The sequence below is a fragment of the Lytechinus pictus genome, chromosome 6 (genome assembly GCF_037042905.1).
Source record: "Lytechinus pictus isolate F3 Inbred chromosome 6, Lp3.0, whole genome shotgun sequence".
NCBI lineage: Eukaryota > Metazoa > Echinodermata > Echinoidea > Temnopleuroida > Toxopneustidae > Lytechinus > Lytechinus pictus.
Genome location: NC_087250.1, coordinates 2,252,789 through 2,275,555, shown reverse-complemented (window position 1 = coordinate 2,275,555; position 22,767 = coordinate 2,252,789). Strand labels below are relative to the sequence as shown.

At 35.4% G+C, this 22,767-nt stretch overlaps 1 protein-coding gene across 1 annotated transcript; it reads right to left on the bottom strand.

The window, feature by feature from the left end:
• Nucleotides 1–484: 484 nt before the first annotated feature.
• On the bottom strand, nt 485–21,620 carry LOC129263590 (uncharacterized). Its single transcript, XM_064100683.1, has 7 exons — nt 21,451–21,620; nt 19,001–19,138; nt 17,656–17,848; nt 16,519–16,610; nt 13,282–13,410; nt 12,266–12,315; nt 485–10,719 (listed from the first exon to the last, which is right to left on the bottom strand). The coding sequence occupies exons 1-7, from the start codon at nt 21,583–21,585 to the stop codon at nt 10,536–10,538; spliced, it is 921 nt and encodes a 306-aa protein (XP_063956753.1). The 5' UTR covers nt 21,586–21,620; the 3' UTR covers nt 485–10,535.
• Nucleotides 21,621–22,767: the final 1,147 nt, after the last annotated feature.

Here is a 22,767-nt window from a genome sequence, read left to right as displayed (position 1 = left end):
CTCTCATCTCTTTTTCTATTTTCCCTCTCCTCTTTTCTCCCTTTTCCCACTTTCATTCTCTTCTTATCTTCCTGAAGCTCTGCAACTTCCTTCATAGAGTACTATCTTTTGTTCTCCGTCTTAGTCGCTTTATTTATTTCTTAAACTCACTCTCAACATATCTCTCTCTCCCTCTCATTTTGGTTCATTTTTCTTTTACTTACTTTTGCCCCCCCCCCCCCCCGTTACTTTTTTTCATTCTCACTCTCTATCCCCCCCCCCCTCTCTCTCTCTTCTCACCTTTTTCTTTGACAATTATACAAATTGACAAAATAAACCTCAGAATTCAGACCTCTGTCATTTCAAACCTCAGCAAGCAAATGTTGCTATCATTGATAAATTGGATTATTTCACTCAAGTGGTTGTTTCCATGGCAATACATTCATCAAAATGTCTCTTATTGAGATCCATACAAGAGCACAAAGAAGAAACTTTGAGAGAAAGATTGATTGTTTACAAGAACATCTTTTCAGAGATTATTTTATTTTTTGGCATGAAGTGCTGTCTACATGCATATAAACCAATGAAATGAACAGCCTTGTATATCAGGTTAATTTCAATGAAAACAGTATAACAAATTAAATGCACAACTTTAAATCAGGTCCCAATCTTACAAAGAGTTGCCATTGATCCGATCACTAAAGAGTTGTGATTGATCCGAACAACCACAACTAAAGAGTTGCGATTGATCCGATCAACCACAACTAAAGAGTTGCAATTCATTCGATCAACCACAACTAAAGTTGCGATTGATCCGAACAACCGAAACTAAAGAGTTGCGATTGATCCGATCAACCGCAACTAGAGTTGCGATTGATCCGATCAACCGCAACTAAAGAGTTGTGATTGATCCAAACAATCACAACTAAACAGTTGCGATTGATCCAATCAACTGCAACTAAAGAGTTGTGATTGATCCTATCAACCCACAGCTCTTAAAAGAGTTGCAATTGATCCGATCAACCACAACTAAACAGTTGCGATTGATCCGATCAACCGCAACTAAAGAGTTGTGATTGATCCAAACAATCACAACTAAACAGTTGCGATTGATCCAATCAACTGCAACTAAAGAGTTGTGATTGATCCGATCAACCACAACTAAAGAGTTGCAATTGATCCGATCAACCACAACTAAACAGTTGCGATTGATCCGTTCAACCACAACTAAAGAGTTGTGATTGATCTGATCAACCACAACTAAATAGTTGCGATTGATCCAATCAACCACAACTAAAGAGTTGCGATTGATCCAATCAACCACAGCTATGGAAAGCCAGCGATACCAACATCTACAATGCGTGTTTGTTCGAAAAAAAATTAAAGATTACATTTGTTTTCTTGATGATCCAGTCTGCTTCTTTTTGTTTACAAAGGTCATTTTTCAAATTTTCTACAAAAAAAAAAAAAAAAAATATGACATCGATAGATTTCCATATAATAGAGTTCGGATGGATCAATCGTAATTCTCTTTAAGGCAGGGCCCATGTCAATTTCAATGAAGTAAATATAACAAATTGAATGCATAACCTTAACTTGGGTCATTTTTAAGTCACTCGATATCAAATATTGAATACACAGTCTTATATCAGGGTTATTTTGCATTAAATCTCAATGCAACAAATCAAATGACAATTTTATATCTAGTCATTCTTAACTAGCAGTACCTTAACACAAACAATAATTTTGGGCACATTTGAAAGAAAGAAAGGAGATTATTTCACAAACAGGGGAAGTAATAATGAAAAAGTAATAAAAGCATAATCATAATGACTATAACTATATAGTAGGCAATGGCGGATCCAGGGATGGGGGGCATATATCCACCCCCCTTTGAGAGGCATAATTAAAAATGGTAATGTAAATATGTCGTTTTGACCCAATTGTGCCCCCCCCCCCCTTTGAAAGTGAGGACTTTTTTTGTTTATGCTCGTCAAATTTTCCGTGGATGAAATGCCCCTTCAAGTTTAGGTGAATTTTTTTTTTGCTTGTCAAATTTTCATCAGGAAAATGTGCCCCCACCCCCTTTGGAAAATCCTGGATCCGCCCCTGACAGTAGGAATAATTAAGGCCTTTGGTGATTTTTTTTTAAAAGCTACTGCAAACTAGAGATACTGGAAATTTTGCAGCTGTACCAAATTTTCAAATTTAGTTAGATCTCAGCTTTTGATAACAATGTCCATAGCAAGGGCTGTTTGAAAATTTACATAGTTATTTCCCTCTCACATTCCTGGTTATTTGTAAACAACTGGGACATGTTTGGGTTCTATAGAATCCAATTTCAAATCACTTATCTTTTGTTTTCCAAATATGGAAGTGCCGTGGTGCAGCGGTTCTGACTCTCACCTTGTAATCAGAGGGTCGTGTGTTCAAATCCCACCATGGCCTAGCGCCCTTTGGCAAGGCGTCAATCCACACATGGCCACTCCCACCCAGGTGCTAATTGGGTACCGGTAGGAAACAACCGTCATTGTGGTTGGTTTAGCAAGTGTGCGCCTAACAGGCTGCTTGAAATGCTATGAATCCAGTGACCAGGTAATAATAATTGTGAAACGCTTTGAACAGTCGTAGATTGATAAAGCGTTATATAAATTCCAATTATCATTAATTATTATCTTTTAAGATTTTTTTTTTTAATGAGCATCTCAATGCAATTTTTGTCTTCCAAATAAACAAATGGATAAGTTATGGTATTGCCATTAACTCTGCCCCACTTTGGGCAAAAATGTTGTGTTTGTTGTGTTTATTAATGGCAGGATGAGCGCGATAGCTCAGTCGGTAGAGCGGGGGTTTCGGAGTCCGGTGACCCGAGATCGATTCCCAAGAGGTGCACTAGTGCCCTTTGGTAAGGCATTTATCCTCATTACCAGGTCCCTCGGAGAGGACCTTAAGCCGTTGGTCCCCTGGTTGCTTGCTCACAGGCATTCGTGCTTTCTTAGCAGTCAGGTAAAAAAACCTCGGTATAAATGTCACACATTCATGAAGATAGGGGTACAATTTGATGCAGACTTCTGTTGGATAAATTCTTATTTAAAAATCTTGTGTAAGAACTGGAGACAAATAACAATTTAAAAAACAAATAATCATTAAAGAGAAAAGGAATTTTCAAAAATATTTACACTTAAAAATATATTTCAAAGGAGAAAATGATGTATATGTAGCAGAATCAATATTTTGTTTCATATAAAAGGCCCACAATTGAACAAACTGGAGCATTCACATTACCAATCCAAATCAACACATGAATAATCTTGGTTACTCTATAAAACATTTTTCTAAAAACATATACAGCATGAACACACTGTTTATTTCAAAATCAAAACATTGTATATATATATATATATATATATTCTACATGTATGAACAGAGTACAAGATCGATCAGTAAATATTAGTAAATAGCTACTGTTATGCCCAGAATGATAATTGTATTACACTCTTAATATAATGTAAGTGTTCAATTAAGTCAAGTTTTGAAAATGAAACTGCAATAACTATAACAAGTATCAAAGCATGCACATGATATGCTCAGAATGCTTGAAAAACATTTTCAAAAGCTTAAGAGGTTTTTGGAATGCTCAAAAAACATGTTCAAAACCCTTATGTTTTCAAAACATTACATTACAAGTCATCATTTTCAAAACCTATGAAAATTCTTTTTTTTTTTTATGTTTTGCATTAGCTAAGAAGCTACTTTATTTTAAACACAAATAAGACGAACAATTGATATGTAAAGTTCAAATCTGTACATTATCCAACTTCTTCAATAATGTTGCATATATTTCTATAACTTGCTATCTGATCAGTACAAAAAAATAAAACTACTTGTGAATACACTCTCAAAAGGTCATGGCCTTTCCACTGATATCACGAGCCTCTTTCACACTACAAATTTTCCTGAAGCAAAAGCAAGGTGTGGACTTTTCATTTCAAAGTTTGCTCTAAATACATGTATACTCTAAAATCCTTTGATGTTTAAACACACCCACATAATTCAATTCCTTTGCAATGGAAAGTATGCAACCTGTTCACATTTTATTTATCCTTTCATAGAAACAATTCATGTTGCTAATATTGACATACAGACCGCATGCCATTATAGAGGCTGAAGCCATTGTCTTGCATACGTTGGTAATCTTCGGCTATCTCTATAGCAGTTCCATGATGTTTGCTCTGGCGAAAATTGCTCCGATGGAAAATCTGCACATTAAGCCAAACATAAAACCTAACCTCCAAAACTAAATCAACCCTAATCCTATATTTTCTTCACATTATTCTGAACCAAAAACTCTATTACAATCCTACAGCCTCTCGAGGAGGATACACACCATTAAGATTATGACATCATGTGTATAAGGTGTATTGATGTAAAGCTGCATGTGCAAAATTGGAACACAGCCAGATCAAAGTCATGTTAAACACATTAAAAAAACATGGTCTCGTTCACATTTTGTAAACAACTTAAACATGGTCTCGTTCACATTTTGTAAACAACTTAAATTGTACAACTGCATTGCCTATTTTCATTTCTTCTTTGTGATTTTAATACAAACTGACTGCTACATATGCATGTCCATGGGAGAGTCGGAAATGTTCAGAAAATTCAATTTTATTTTCTATTCATCTCGTACAAATAAAATGGTATAAAGTAAAGTTATCTGTGATTTTAAAGGAAAAAAACACTGTACCGGTCCTCTACATAAGGTGTCGGTCACGAGACCGCTGGATAAATGATGTCAGACTATGTTCAAGCTATTCGTGAACGATCAAAAGGGTACATTCAAAATTACAAGTGCATTTTAATGCCACGTTCAATACAACCTATATTCCGAACACCTGAATATTAGAAATATCACTATTAAGAAGGATGCAGAACTAGTTTCATTTATATATTTCCCGTTCTTAGAAAAAACATGTAGCATATAATTCCAGCCTCATTTTATTTTGCAATCACAAAGCAAAAAACAATAGAAATATACATGTTGATATATACAGTGTACATTTACACATTGCCTGAATTCTAACAAGGAGCTAAGTATTCATTCATCAAGGTGGCCAATAGTCTTGCAATACAGCCGTTTGCACATAAATCATATCAACATAAATATAAATTGCACAAACTAATACCCCAAACACAGATAGTCTCAAAATCCAGTTGTTTGAAAAGAAATTACACAAAATAGGATGGCCATTGCACAGAAAACAAACTGCTAAAATCGGAAATTTGATATAGGCTTAATGAACCTATTTGCACATACATATAGATGACTTAAATGTTGCATTTAAATGGTACAGGTATGAAAGAAAACCTTAATAAAATAAACAGTGCAAATAGGCTGTAGGACTTTTCATATAAAAGTGGGTCAAGTCTTGAAATCAAAACATTAGCGCAACATTGCAAGTCAAATATTAAAACTAGTTGCCAAATCAGGAGCAATTCAAATTGCATATTAATTAGATGCAGATCATTTCATTCTGTTCTTCAATATTTCATTATTTATGAATCTACAAATTCAAGATTAAAAAAGCGATGCACACACTTCACACGGTATAAAGTTTGTTAATACTCGGAAACAAAAGGTAACAAAAATAGTTTGACACAGTAAACAGGTATAGTTTGTTTTTGTTTGTTTTCAGCTCTAACATGAAGTAGATCTACAGAGTATTTATTAGAACATAAAATTACAATAGTAGCATTAAAGAGTATGAGCAAAAAGCTTTCAAGAATTCATAACTGACAATTTGTTGAGCTGAATCAAGGATGAATTAGAGGAACAGGGCAGTGTAAGGGTTAATCATAATCTGATTTTTTTTTAAAGGATCATAGGTTTATAAAGTTACATTTGATATTAACTAGTTAAGAGCAACCTGATATGACGTAATAGAAACTAACTATCAGTTTGGACACCATTTCTACCCCCCCCCCCCTACATACCATACTGACAGTTGAACTGATGAAATTCAGGTAATTTTTTTTTTTTAGCACTCCCTGATGATGATAAAAACCAAAATATCAATCCAATGTTCCCCTACTTAACCAGATATAGATCTGGTTAAAAATAGGAGAACATTGAATTGTTATTTATCAAAATCTTTGTTATCTTTACTATTATCATTATGTTTATTACCTTAACTCAGCCCCCCCCCCCACCCAAACAAAAACAAACTTGAATGATTGCAGAAGCAAGTATCAGCTTGTCCTTTACATGTACGTGATAGAGGTGTTAAAGGCTTGGTCCCACTGCACTTACAGATGCAGAGAGGATGTAAAACGGAAAAAAATCTTGCCATCCTTTGGAAAACATTATGTATCCGTTGTGTGCTCTTTGCATACGTGTTTTATACGCTCTATTTCCATCAAGCATCCGTCCACTGTGATTTTATTGTTCATTGTCTGAAGCGGATGAAAACGGATGGAGCCACCCCAAAGTTTTGCTTGTCCGCTGTATCCTTCATGAATATGTGTTGTATCCGTCGGTCAGTGGGACTTGCCTTTGCTTTTCAATTATCACAACTTCAAAATCCATAATTTGTATTTCTTTTTCTGTATCAGCTAGACTCTGGTCAGACCCATTCCTCTCGTTTCATTTTTCATAAAAAAAAAACATTCAGGTTAAAATTCTCATTTTACACAATAAAATATTTAGCACCTATTAACAACACTATAAGCACCAAAATAAAAGAGAAACGGCGGCATGCAAAAAAAAAGTTACAATTGAAATTGAATTTGAAGATGGAAATCAGAATTGAAATGAATGAAATTGTTTGTCCCCAAAACATTAAGAATCAAAGAAAAAAAGATTATTGCACCAGCAGTTAACTTGGATGAATTTGGATACTCTTGCTTCTCCCAATTTATTGATATCCAAATTTCATATGCATTTAACTATAGAATTACTTTTTTGCAAGTTTGTGAGAAAGGTGCGTAGAGTGAGTAATACTTATGAATACATGTGTTCTTGGTTTGCAAAGCACACACTTACAAAAAAAATCAGATATCCATTGCTCCAACTACAACATGTACTGTATATACTCAGAGATTCAGTGTTTTATACTCACACAATGCCACCACAAAATACTAGAAAAATTTTGTCTTTACAGAAAAATATAAAAGGACATAGTAGAAAAATCAAATTTCATGTATTATTCAAATTAATTGCAACAAACTGAAAGAATAAATGCTAAAAATATAATTTTAGTCCCCTTTCTAGTAACTGAAGGATCTCATTTGATATACATGTATTTACATGTAGTCATGAACTCTTTCTATTGACTTAAAGCTTGACAAACAAGGTATTAGCCAAACATGTAAGGACCTTATTGAATACATACACTGTAGAAGAAAAAAAAATCAAATATGACGTCATAGTCAGAATGAAAGATAATTGCAAAATATATTTGTAAATAATGGAATTCTTGCATCTATTTCAAATTGAAAATTGGGATTTTATTATTTTCATTACAATGTCAATTCTAAAAGTGTAATGATATTAAAGTTAAAAAAAAACTTTTATTCAGGAATTAAATTAAAATAACATAGCAAATCTAAAATGATATTAAAATCTCAATGAATAATTGTTTTTATTGTGAGAAGCATAATATGTAGTACCCGCCACATATGAAAGAAAAGGTAGCCACTTCATTATGTTTCTAACATCTTCACTTTGATACCATTATATGTGCCCAGTCTAACAAGCATTGGACTGACAGATGGACCAACCGGATTCTACATGTAATTCCTATTATCCCCTGCTTCAGTCTTTGTTTGGTGAGGGTATAATCATATAATATTGACTGGCCTTGAGGGGAACATCAAATATATTGCCCGCAAATTAACCATACAGTGTATTGGCCCGAGTCTTTAGACAATGGTAATATGGTTCTTTTAAGGGCAATTTATTTGATGTTCCCCAAAAGAAGAGCCAGTCAATATTTTTATTAACATCCAAATCCGATATCTACATGTAGAGCAAAAAATATGAAAATGAAGATATTTCTTTCAAGAATAGGGTTCTATTGTTTCGTGTTTATATCGAGCGGCTCAGCACTTTGCCATTAATGACGTACTTAATTGTAAGCTCCCGGATCCAGCGTTGTCTTTATTATGACTTATATTGTTGGTGCGCAGATCATTATGAAGCGTATCTCTTTCTACACATGCCCAGATGTGAGACCATGGAAAATACAAAGGTATATTTTGCGTCATCTCTGCATGGAAAGTCAATACCCACATAGAGACCGAGCAAAATATACCTACATGTAACCCTTCCCGATATTCAGAAAATATAGGGCAACACGGTTCTGACCAGCTCTGATGTCTGATAAAGGCAATAATAAATCATATTGCCCGAACTTTACAAATGATTTGATTCTCCTACCAATTTAATTTGGAATTGTTTTGATGAACACTACATTCAGTTAATAGTGAATACAATCTTCCACATACTATCCTAAATGTAATACCCCCGTCACACTTATTCGGAATCAGCAGGAATCGAGCAGAAGCTGGAAAGAAAAAATATTCAAAAAATCTAGAAATTTTTGGGAGGAACTTATGAATTCATCAAACTGGAGATGAAATTCAGTAAATTGACCAGGTTTATCATCATACACTAGTCAAAATGAACCGCAATGGAGTCAGATTGATAATTCGTGCTACGTTCTTGGACATTCTAGGGGCATTCTAAATATTCTGAGTGCATTCTGAGTGCATTCGAAATATTTTTGTCATTTCTTTTGGCCGTCCCAAAGGTTTTGGTCATGTTCAAAACATTCGAGGGGTATTCTCGAACGATGTTGGAAGTAGATTTAAATGACCAATTGGTGGTCAAACAATAGTCCTTCATTCAGGCCAATTCTGCTTGATTCGGAATAAGTGTGATGGGGGCTTAAGTAATATTGCCTAAGAATCATGTACATTCAACAACAAGAAAATTCCTTTAACAAACAAACAAACAACAAAACCCAGTATCAACCGCCATCCTGCTACAAATGAGTGGCAACAATAATATATTCATATATATAGCTTCTCTCAAACGGTTAAAAATTCGGAAACCTGTTTAGGTCCCACCTCAAATACATGTTCATATATATATATATATACAAGTAAATAATTCATTTAATTTTGAATTATATGAATACATTTCATAGCTTATTACCACAATGTCAAGTAGAATATTTCAGACAAACTTCTTCCAATATGAGTAACAATGTCAAATTCAATATAGTTTATAAATCAATGGTTTAAAAAAACAATAATAGATCAGGAAATATACAGATTAGCTCAGAGATAAGATAGGGTGTAAAAAGGTTGTAAGTACAAGAAAAAAAAACAGGCTCACTCAAAATCACTGTCGAGTTTGATTTTCTCCTTTTATTTTCTATTTTTCACTACTTGCCACTGCCCCTATCATTGATATTATGTTCAGAGCCAAGGTTGAACAAACAACTTTCTTTGATTTTGAGACAAGAATTTCAACAAGGCATAAACCAGCAAATGGTTCCCAAAAGAGACCAATTTACTCACTAAATTAAGAAACAAAGAGAAAAAACATTCCCTCAAAGAGATACAAGAATACTTGAAATGGTATTAAATCGTACAAAAAACTTGCTTCATGCATCTAACCCAGTCAATAAGTGTGTCACTGGATCATTGTAAAAACACATATCTTTTAATGGAATGTTGTGTAATACTTCTATCTGCTAACACTCAAATCTACTAAGGGTGATTCTGTAAAAGAAGGGTGCCAATTTGTGACAATTTCAGTGTCCCTCTCAAATGATAAATTTTGAGTTAGTGAGACCATAAATTTTGTCATGAGACTAGTAGATCTCAGCTGGCTACTGAATACTGAGAAGAGTATCGGCCTATGTTTCTTCACACTAGTGTCATGATGACATAGGCCCGAATTCACAAAGGTAGTTTTGAAAACCCACGGTTGAGTCCATGGTTTATGTAGATTTCCTGTATAAATTACGCTAAATATAGCGCGTATCGGGCGCGTCTATAAAACATGTCCAATGCTGATGCGCGCTTTTGTCACAGTGCGCCAAATTGACGCCTGTTACCATGGTTAGATACGCTATTTTATTCATGAGTCCACTGTTTGAAGAGTGGACTCATGAATAAAAACAGTGGACTCATGAATAAAATAGCGTATCTAATTATGGTAACAGGCGTAAATTTGGCGCACTGTGACAAAAGCGCGCATCAGCATTGGACATGTTTTATACACGCGCCCGATACGCGCTAAATTAAGCGTAATTTATACAGGAAATCTGCATAAACCATGGACTCAACCGTGGGTTTTCAAAACCACCTTTGTGAATTCGGGCCATATGGTTCAAAGTTCATCATGCATTAAATGGGACACGAAAAATATCACACGTACCCTATGTTACGGAATCCCCACAACAAACTTGTAACTTACAACCTTTTTACACTGCTGGAGTCTAAAAGGGGGGGGGGGATGTGAGGGGGGCAACGGTGTACCCTCCTTATCTCGCAGAGGGGTGTCTATGATGACCGAATGAGAAGGCCAAATCCTGACAGAGTCCGACGTCGGTCTCCGGAGGGAATAGACACACTTCGTTTTCTGTGGTAGCGATGACTTTGAAGGTCTGGACAAAGAGACTAGTCTTGCGACCCCTTTCCTTCTTCTCCGAGCTAATGAAGATGTATCTAATAGGAGAAATGATAATGTATTTGAAAGAGATTTCCATTAAATTATTTCCTAATTATCAGAGCTGCCAACCTCTGTTGACCAAAAAACGTACTGATCCATAATTAAAATCATATTTTGAAGGAAAAAAACATATTTTGGTACAAAAATCGATCAATTACACATATGAAGGATGCTAATCAAATTTGACAAAAAACATATTTTGCAATAAAAAATCATATTTTATCACTTTTGATTATGAAAAAAACATACTAATATCGTTTAAACATATTAGTTGGTAGCTTTGAATTATCATTCTTTTTTCTACCCTCTTACTTTTGATCTCAAATGCACATTCTCATTACTTGTATTTTGCAATCACTGGCTCTGTTTTAAAAAAACATATTATTTTTTTTTACTTTTCAATGTGTGCATGATTCTTATTCACAGCTGGGACCCATTTTCATTAAAGGACAAGTCCACCCCAACAAAAAGTTGATTTGAATAAAAAGAGAAAAATCCAACAAGCATAACACTGAAAATTTCATCAAAATCGGATGTAAAATAAGAAGGTTATGACATTTTAAAGTTTCGCTTAATTTCACAAAACAGTTATATGCACATCCTGGCTGGTATGCAAATGAGGAGACTATGACGTCATCCACTCACTATTTCTTTTGTATTTTATTATATGATATATTCTAATTTTCTCCTCATTGTCAAGTGATTCAACGATTAATTCCTCCCTGAACATGTGGAATTGGCATTGTTTAATACTATATGGTTCAGTCAAGTTGGTCCTTATTGTCAAACCTATAAAAAATGAAATATTGTATAATTCAAACAATAAAAAAAAAGAAGTAGTGAGTGATGGACATCATCGGCTGACTCACCTAGTTGTGCATATCACCGTTTTGTGAAAAATAAGCAAAACTTTAAAATGTCATAACTTTCTTATTTTACATCCGATTTTGATGAAATTTTCATTACTATGCTAGTTTGATTTTTCTCTATTTATTCAAGTCAGCATTTTCCTGGGGTGGACTTGACCTTTAATTAATACAACCCATCAAGACCCTTATTTCCAGTTCTCCTGCTACACCTAGTTTCCAAAACATGGGGGAAAGGTCATTTCAAGTTTCCTTTATTTCATTTCGACTCAACATATTACCCAAATATGAAATGATAACCATACAAATCAATACAAGGGACTATAGCATTATAACCATACACAGGAAACAGATAGGTGTTTTTCGGTTAACAATAAATAATGATAATTGTACAATTGTGATGTATACATTTAGGGTAAAGCAAAATGTAGAACAATCTCAATTAAACATCTGCAAGGCTATTTTGATCTTTATAATAAAATAAAAGTGGAGGAAATTGAGAGATCCACTGAAAAGCAGGGTTAATTATTTGTCCACTGGTCCTATAAATTATGGAGCAGCCTTCCTGAAGATATTAAAGAATGATTATGATCACTGAGTTGGATATATTTTTTTTCTTTCTAAAATTAACATTGTATACATGCATGAAACAAAATAATAAGAACAAAATACTTACTTGTCCAAGTATGTGTCTTCCCATTCAATAAACCTCATCTCTCTCCGGAACTAGAAAAAAATGAGAAAAGGATGAATAAGCCATCAGTTGTTTAAAGGGATGCTCTGGGCTGAAGTTATTCATATTTTGATAATAAGAGTAAAATTCACAGAACAAAATGCTAAAAATTTGATCAAAATCGGATAACAAATAACAAAGTTATTGAATTTTAAAGATTTGCATTATTCCGGTGAAACAGTTCTCGGCATGTCTTCATGAATATTCATTAGGTGGGCTGATGATGTCATATTTCAACTTGTTGTTTTGTTTTTTATTATATGAAATTGGGTTTATTCAAAAATTTTCAACCAAGAACTAAAACAAATGGATTGACAACTGATTAAGTGCATTAGTTATTTATTGCTGAAGCATATTCCATCATAATGGAGACACATCATTTACACATGTATGAAAAAATAAAAACAATTATGATTTCATATAATAACATAAGAAAAAGGAAAGTGGGGATGTGACATCATCAGCCCATCTAATGAATATTCATGCGACATGAATATAACTGTTTACACAAAATATTGCTAATTTACAATTCAATAACTTCGTTATTTGTTATCCGATTTTGATGAAATTTTCAGCATTTTGCTCTGTGAATTTTACTCTATTCATTTAGATATGAATATTCTCAGCCTGGAGCATCCTTTTAAACCAGCTGAACGTATTGATTAGACATGGACTGTTCTAGTCCTTATATATTTTATTGCATGTACAACTTCAACTACTATGTTTTTTTGAAATAAACATTTCATTATTTTCATTGACCATACTATAATTAAAAATCATTATGTTAGTGCAGTAATAAACGTTTCAATTTGTAATTTATAGATAATCGAACATGCAGACAGTACTTTCCAATATAATCCTATTTTAAACCAATGTTTGACAATAAATATTTGCCATGGAATAACTTTGGAAGAGGATAAAATGTGAGCAACTTCAAGGTGGTGCTATGCAAGGCATACCTCTCGCTTTGAGTGATCCAGCCTCTCCATGTCTTTTTTGATTGATGTGTCCGTCAGGTCAACGCAGAATGATTCTGCCGTGGGCGCCGTTTTGTCAATGTGTGTGCTTAGTGTGTGGAGAGCAGCATCCTTAAGGTTGATAAAGATATGAAACATGTTACATCATTTTCAGACAGGATGTGGATTGTTTTGGCAAAAATTATGAAACTTAAAATAATAGGCAGTATATGATCAAAATGTCTTTAATTCCCCCCGGGCCACTCAAATATACACTTAAGGGTTGTAAAAACAACGAATCAACATTTTTAATATTATTTTGTTTGAGATACCAATGTCAAAATTTTGCACTGCATCTTTCACATGTATGGAAATCGTGCAAGCGGACTTTCATTACCAATTCTCACATTTGATCATAAACAAAACGATGGAGAATGCAGGAAAGCCGTTATGCATAGTGTCTGTATGGCAGGATCTCTGCAAAAAAGACGCGGCAGACTTTTGACACGGTACATGTACTTAAATCAGGAGGATTGAGGAATATCCATTATACATGTACAAACAAATGCTTTCCATATGCTTTTCCTGTAAATAAGATTCCCTACACCAGATTTCATAAACTAAAAAATATCCCTTTTCTTAATCCTGCAGGCATTTTCACTACAGGAACAGTATTTTCTCAGATTTCTTTTTTTTTTGGGGGGGGGGGAGAGGGGGTATTTCTTGATAACCTACATGTAAATATGTCATGCACAAATCGGGCACAAACAGAAACAATTATATTGTAAATACAATTTATGGCTCTCAACCGAAAGCCGTAAATTGTATTTACAATATAATGAAACTTCCCCAGCAAGCCTTTAAAATTCCAAAGAGAAACTCATTGTAAGCATTTTCCCATCACCTGATTGGACTTTCAAAACTGAATAATAGAGGTCTCTGAGGGAATTCTACAGGTAAAATGAAGATAAGTCTGCATCAATAGTCTAATTGTTGTTTGGTCTCATCCCACATGGTCTAATCCTTTTTTTACGACCAGTTCATCTTCTAACCATTTGGACTAATTGCCATTTATCTAAATTACCATTTGGTCTAATTTTCAATCAGGCTACAACAAATTTGTCTAACATAGCGTAGCCAGGGGGGGCGGTGGGGGCGGTCGCCCCCCCCAAAAAAAAAACGTCCCCAAAAAGAAAAAAAAAGAAGGGGAAAAGAGAGGAGAAAAGGAAAAGGGAAGGGAGGAAAGGGAAGAAAGGTAGCTTTGTCGGGTTTTTTTCTTTTTATTCTTTATTTTTTTCTCAAAAGAGAAACTCCTTCACTCTTGCTCTAAATTTATGTATGAATTTTGCTTCCGCGCTGCGCGCGGTTAAATGACAATATTAAAGTTCTCCATTGTTTCCCCCACCCTTTCTCTAACCCTGTTTTTCCACCTCAGCTATGTGTTTATTGCCAGTTAAAGTTCAAATGTATACATTAGGGCATGGAATTAGAGTGAGGTTAGGCCGAAGTATGTGAAGTTATCTTTTTTTTTAATTGATCGCGCAACTTCTGGTCGGGTCGGCTCCGGGCGTGTAAAATCTTTATATCAATTTCTGCCGTCACCTCCATAAAGTCAACTTCTCCCGCTTTTCAGCTCATTACTAAACAACCATCATTTTGGGGCAAACAGGTTCCTAATTTAAAAAGAGGAGTGTATAAAATTTGTGTCGTATTAAATAAAAAAGTACAATATTTTTATCAAATTCTATTAATCTTCATGTCATTTCCCTGCACATTCATCTCCTGTCCTGTTTTGCGCCCTCAGTTTTAAATTTTGAATGACACTTAGGTTTCTTTATAATTCAAAATGAAGCGCTTCAGGATAAGTCAAAGAAATTAGGCATCCTTTTTTATATAATTTCAATAAATCACAGAATTTTCAACTTTTTGCGCACTATTTTCCTTGTAATGAAGTTCAATAATCTTAGGAAATCAATTGAATTAGAGCCGATGGGGTATTAGAGATATCTGCATTTGATGAAACGTCCGCCCTTTGAAATTTCAGAGTTTTATTGCTCTGTGCGGGGAAGAATATCTTCCTCCCGGCATATACACTTCTTCTCCTCTGTTTTGCGAGTTAAAGATATGCACTGTCGCTAAATTGTTTTTAATTAATCAGATCAGATCTTTCCAAGGGAAGTATTCAATATATCTTTGAAAATACCCTTTTCTCTGCACCCTTTTCATGGCAAAAAAAGATGATAAAACGCTTTAGCTTCCGCGCTTCGAGCGGGGTTATTATGATTTAATTTCCTCCATTGTATTCCTTTTTGTGCGTTCACAATCACTTTTGAAAACAAGGTTCAAAATCACAATATAGTCTACTGAATTGGAGCTAATATAGGTACTAGAGACAATAGAGACGGCCCTTTTCATTTTAATTTATGAAACACCAAAAGCTTCGCATGGGAGGGGGAAACTCCCCCTCCCTGCAACCACCCCCTAGGGAGCGCGCTTTGCACGCTCTGTAAGTGTTGGCATGCTTCGCGTGCATTTACCGCCCCCTCCAAAATGAAATCCTGGCTACGCAGTTTGTGTAAAACCAGTCTGTCTACTATTTGGTGGAATTATAGCCCATTACCATTTGGTATACCCTAATTTCCAGTTAGGGTATACCAAATGTCATTTAATACATGTATCCACTTGGTCTTGTACCACTTTATCTATATACACTAGTTAGGTGATTGGGCATTATTCCCAAGTAGAATGCAGATCAAAGAACAATTTATGTAAAGCAATTTGATAGTAAATCAAATGGGTTTAGCTCTCAAACTGAGAATATGAGAAAAATATTATTCACACTGTTAAAATGCTCAAATTCAACAGTGTGGAGATATTTTCACTCTGTGGGCACCTCCACAATGTGACTGCTCACAGCGTGTTCACATGGCCGACTATGTGAATATGTGATTCACACTGTTGAAATGCTCAAATTTAACAGTGTGAAGGTGATTTTACACTTTCTTACACACTGTGAACACACTGTGGCATACACTGTGGAACACTGTTTTCTTTCCCGTCAGGAGTAGACCATCTGGTTGTAGACCAAGTGATACATAATAGTAATAATAATAATAGGCATTTATATAGCGCCATCTATCTAGAAATATTCTATTCCGAGGCGCGTTGTTATTTTTATTATTAGTACCCCGGCTTTAGCTCGAGCTGCCTTTCAGCGCTCATGCATTCAAGGATACATACCGGTAGCATATCTGGTTTTGGCAGTATATCTTTGAGATGAATGAGCTCCATATGATATCTCTGCATATCTATTGCTGAATAGTCATAGCCATCTATTAGCAGAAACAAAATAAAAACAGAATATTAAACAAAATAACAAACCCATGTAATACATAATATCCACATTGGAAAAAAAATACAGAATAAATAGTAGTTTGGGAATACTTTTTTGTTGCTATCTGAAAAAATGTACAGAATTAACAAAAAAAAATGTATCAAAGCAATTAATATTCACATGGGAAATATGCATAAAGAATGAAAGAATGTACTAATGTAGAATTGATGATTAGATGAATGATATTAAATGCTGAAAAGAAAGGAATATTATCCTTTTAAAATAGCTGATTGAAACATACTATTTCTTTCCACTTCGACATATATATTCTCATGTAGGGCATGATAGCTCAGTCGGTAGAGCGGGGGTTTCGGATTCCGGTGACCTGGGTTCGATTCCCACTTGGTGCGCTAATGCCCTTTGATAACTTAGGCATCAATCTTCATTACCAGGTCCCTCAGAAAGGGCCTTAAGATGTTGGTCCTCTGGTTGGTTGCTTGCTAACAAGCATTGATGCTTTCTTAGCAATCTGGTAAAAATCAGCACCCTACCACCACCAAATTGAAATGATTGAGTTGAGTCAAATCACATTCAGTTGCATTGTGAAGATCTATGACAATGATTCAAAACTATTTTAAGAGAAAGGATGAAAATGAACAAAAGCCATGATAGATACATGTAAACTATCGAAGATATGATAGGGATGATGATGATGGTGATGGTGATGGTGATGGTGATGGTGATGATGATGATAGTGGTGATTGATGATGATGATGATGTATTGTTGATGATGATAATGATGACAATCATTTTGTTGATTAAGCTGAAGATGGAGATGATGATGATGATGATGATGAAGATGATGATGATGATGATGATGATGAAGATGATGATGATGATGATGATAATGATGATGATGATGATGATGATGATGATAATGATGATGATGAAGATAGAGAAGCAGATGATAAAACCCCCGCTTTACCGACTGAGCTATCACCCCCTACGAGAGAATACATATAGAAGATTCTGACTATACTCACTGAAAGCGAACAAAACTACTGTATTGACCGTCTTCTTTGGCAAACATTCCAGATCATGTCCAAAGAAATCACACACTCTATGCCAGATGAGATCACTCACACCACAAGAGACATCGACTGTTACCAACTGATGGTCATTACGGAAATATCCTAGCCACGCCTTCACACTGTTCTGATACAACACGTTTCTTCTCTGTGGACCATCAAAAGAAAGAAAGAATAAAAGAGATTAAATTATCAACTGCACAAGCTCCTGGGAAAGGGAAGTTACTTCGTGCAAAACACAAAATGCTAGTTTGATAAGCCCCCCCCCCCTTCTTACCGCCTTTAATATGCTGCCTGTCAGCTGAGACAATAACTGTCTAAAGGCTTTGATTTTATCTGGATGTTTAGTTCCACATGCTACATGTAGAATCCGTACCCCCTCCTCCCCCAACCCGTTCTTTTATCTCATCAGGATGTTTAGCTCCATGTCATGTGTTACAACCCATCCCCCTCTTCCCTCCCTCCTCCCATCTCCACCCCCCTCTCTCTCTCTCTGCTCACGTCTAGTCTTTACAAATAAGCCTCATCACTCTGTTCTCCTTCCTTCATCTTATCATGATGTTTAGCTCCAGCTAGGTGCTGAAACCCATAACCCCTTCCTTCCTTCATCCCACTCCCCCCCCCCCCTCTCAGCCACCTCCCCTCCCCCTCTACTGAGTACTCACTGCTAGTCTTGATGAATCAGCCTCATCACTCTATTCTCTTCCTTCATCTTATTAGGATGTTTAGCTCCAGCTAGGTGCTAGAACACATATCTCCTTCCTTTCTAATGTATTATAGTGGGTATGTGCCGCGGAGGGGACCCCCATTTTTACACTCAAATTTCCGTTCCAAGGCATAGCATTTTTGTCTTATTGAGAAAAAGAAGAAAGAAAGCTGCTTCAAAGCATAGCATTTTCTTCTTATCGAGAAAAAAGAATTCTGCTCCAAAGCTTCGCATTTTTTCTGTTACGCCGTTCCGGTCGCAATTTTGGTGAAAAGCGGCCGCAGAGCACTGTTCGACCATCGCCTCTGCGCTAGCGTGCCCGACAGTCGTGCCATCGGGCTAGCTGCATGCACGTTCCATAGGGATGCATACGCACTCACATGCAGGCGACCTGTTCCAAAGACCCCCGTTTTCACAAACATTTGTAGTTCCGAAGCCCGTTCCGAGGACCCTCCTTTTTACAATAAGCCCGCTCCAAGGCCCACGTTTTTTGTCTCGCCCGCGGCACATACCTACTACTTTTTTGGTCGAGTGCCCCCCCCCCCCCCCCGGGCCCCCTCCCCTCCCTCCCCCCCTCTCTTTCTCTTTACTCACGGCTAGTCTTGATGAATCAGCCTCATCACTCTGTCCGCCTTCTTTCATCTTATCCGGATGTTTAGCTCCATGTGCTTTCGCTTCTTCAAGAATCTTGTTTTCATGGATGGCAAGGTTCAACGCAAAGTATGATGGGTACTGTGTGATAAAAAAAAATATTAAATTGTAGTATTGTATATTGATTAGGGTCCACGTTATTCATCTTTTACAACAAAGTCCAAAGAATATTAAACAAAGATACAGTCCAGTCATATACAAGTATACAATGTGGAGGGATCTACATGTATGCTAAGCTTGGAAGTTTTTCCCTATTTGATTTCAATCAAACTGAATCAGAGGGTGTTTCACAAAAGTTACATTTAAATGTGACTAGAGCCATACATAAATGCTAACATGCATGTGATATGTTACGCACAATATGCTGTACCACTCGCATTGCCGTGATATCTTCTACCGGACACAACTGAGAATTTAAGTGTGACACAAAGGGGGTGTTGCAAGAAAATATTTGCAATCAATTGCACATTTCTGCTGCTAATCTTCAATTGAAATATCAATTGTAACTATACCTTATTGATTTTTACTACTAGTTGAAAGTAGCAGACTAGCAATCAAGTGTGGATTAGCAATTAATCCCCAAACTTGTGATTGATTTTGTGACCTAAATTTGACTTGCAATTGATTGCAACTTTCTTGCAACGCCTCATACAGTAACACTTAAATCTTTCTGAAACAACCCCCAGATTTCAAATTTCAATAACCCATATGGAAAATGTTTTTATTCTTAGAACTACTCCTTAACAACATAAAACTACTATTTAAAATGTATTTTACAGTGCATTTATCAGTACCCAGGGGTTAATACATACAGTACATGTACCAGCAGACTTTCTATTTGAACCATACTTTACGCTGCATGCATTTGACTATAAATTCTCAGTGTGTTGATGTTTCAACGTTTAAACAACAGGGTAGCCTGCATATTGTATAAACAAGCGAACATTCCAAACCAGTTGACATTAGACATACATGTAGTAGAAAAGCATTAAGTCTCAGTGTATATTGTACATGAAGAAAAAAATAAACATTCTACATTATTTTGATGAAACAGGGGGAAGGTATTACAAGGCATTCTGAGAACTTTTTATTTTAATACAAAGTCAAAATAGTCATTCCCAAAGATGATACATGTATGTATAACTCAAATTATGCAAGCTCCACATGTACATGTAACCCCCTCATTTCTTGATACCTGATACCTTCTCATTTCTGCATACCTGTATTCTTTTACAGTTTGTTTTATTAAATACCACAGTAAAAAAAGAAAAATATCAAAGCATCATCCCAGGTAGATGTAGATGTTTACCCTCTCAGTAAAAACAAAACAAAAAAGAACATCTTTAATCTTACCAGATTGCGTAATCTTACAGGAAATTGGTTTTAGGTGTCTGGAATCTTACAAATTTCCTTATAAACACCTTTTCCCCCTTTTTAAACAGACCTGTTCTGTTAAATTGCAGAAAAATTCCTGTTTTACGATTTTTACAGAATGATTATTTTATTGCTTTCTGGAAAATCTTCTCTTTTTTTCTGTAAAATCTGGTTTTTATTAACAGAGTATACATCTCTGAATACAAGGCATTTTTATAATAAGTTGGTTATTCACATAATTCCAAATATAAAATAGATACATACATGTACATGGTTATCTAGAATGTAGGCCATCATACCCCATGACACACTTTATCATTTTTACCCCTTTTCACTCCTTCATTAAGAGTGTACATGTCAAAGATGACAGCGTTGACATCTCTGTTTTGATTGGGTTGATGCATGGAATGCATAGCATGTAATAACATGTGGCGTGAGGTGAGGATATTGGAATGTTAATTGACATGTGATTCTCATCATCATATCTGCCTTTATCCTCCATAGATCCACTGAATATACAAGTGTTATTATGTGCATTCCAATGATATCACCCTGTCTCCCATTATCCCTCTCCTTCTCTCTCTCTCTCTCTCTGCAAGAGCTGCCAACGTTATTTGTGAAAAAAATCCTATTCTTCATTTCGTTTTATCCTATTTTCAAGCCTAAAATTCAATTTCTCTTTAAAACTTTGAAAAACATACAAAAAAATAATCATTCTTGCGAGTTTAAAAATCCTATTTCTAGGGATTCCTACATGTAGATCCCATTTCGTACCATTTTCCCCTTTCCTACTAAAATAGGATAAAATCCCATTAATTGGCAACTCTGATGCTCTCTCTCTCTCTCTCTCTCTCTCTCTCTCTATCTATCTCTTACAATTGGCAGTTATAGGGTTTCCCTATTCTACTGATAAAGCACCTGGGTGGAGAGTGGCAAACTGGATTGATGCCTTTCTGTGGTGGGATTTGAAAACAAGCATTTTCCCCTTATAGAATAAACATGAAATGTAAAATGCCTACCTTCTGTGTGAATTTGCTGAGTTCATATTCTGGGTCCCCCGTGAGTGCCCCACATCGTAGTAGGAACCTTAGGTTTGGAACGATGTCAACCAGATAGATGTGCTTAGGAGCTTTGTCAATCTCATCGGATATCATTTGAAATATCCACTCTAGATTGATTAAACCAGAATTCTCCTGAAATTATAAGAAAATGATCATTCTTCATTAGAGTTTAATACCTGAAACTGCCTACGCTTGCCTATAGGAGATACAAACTGAACAAATTGCAGATCTTCAAATTAGCAATTGGTATTGATGACTTTCGTCCAGATAAATTCTTACCTTATCAAGATCAGAGGGAACACGTAATTTAAAGATTCAGAAGAATTGCATTCGTACAAAGTTGAGACAAGGTGTATTCTCTCAGAGAGTTGTGACACATACACTGTAGAAACAATCTACTAGATGAAGTAGTTCAATAACATTCAATCTGTCAACATATTCAAATTGCGTTTGGAAAAGGTGTGGAAAAGGTCCCTGAATATGTAATCCACATGAGAATTTTCTATGTCCATGCTCTACCCATGCTACTCAATGCCAAATAAGATTTAGGTACCAACTTTGGGATGTACATGTACATGTAGAGGGGCAAAGAAGTTATGTATATCTTTATGCCTACATGTACTTCTATTTGTAAATTTCCAAGGTAAATTAGTAGACCCATGAAGGATTTTTGGATTAATTAATCAATCATATCCATCAGTTTGATTCTGTTTGGTTAGAGTGCATAAAATATACATGTACATGTTTATTGTGTTCCTTTGTGATTGCATTTTTTATGTTAAAAAATTACAAGTTTTTTTCAAATTGCAAAGAAATTGCCAATTCCTTTCCTATGTGAAGATGAAGAGCTGATGAAACATGGTTCCAATAATTAATAATCCTGAATAAATTGACAATGATACTATTAAGAAAATTATTCATTTAATAATTAAAAAGCAATGCTTAATTCATTCATTTGCATGTTTTTACATTAAAGGAGAATGAAACTCTTGGAGCAAGTTAGCTTTTGTGAAAGCAGAAAAATCAAAGAATAAGATCAACAAAAGTTTGAGTAAAATAGGACTAGCAATAGAAGAGTTATGAGCATTTGAATGTCGAGATCACTAATGCTATGGAGATCCTCCCATTGGCAATGCGACCAAGATCTATGATGTCACAGATGAACAACTCTCCCCTTTTGGACGCTGAAAATATACCCCAAAACATCTCTTTTTGCTCATTCTAAAATATACATCTCTATGTTCTAATCATATGACAAACGATTCATCAATGGTA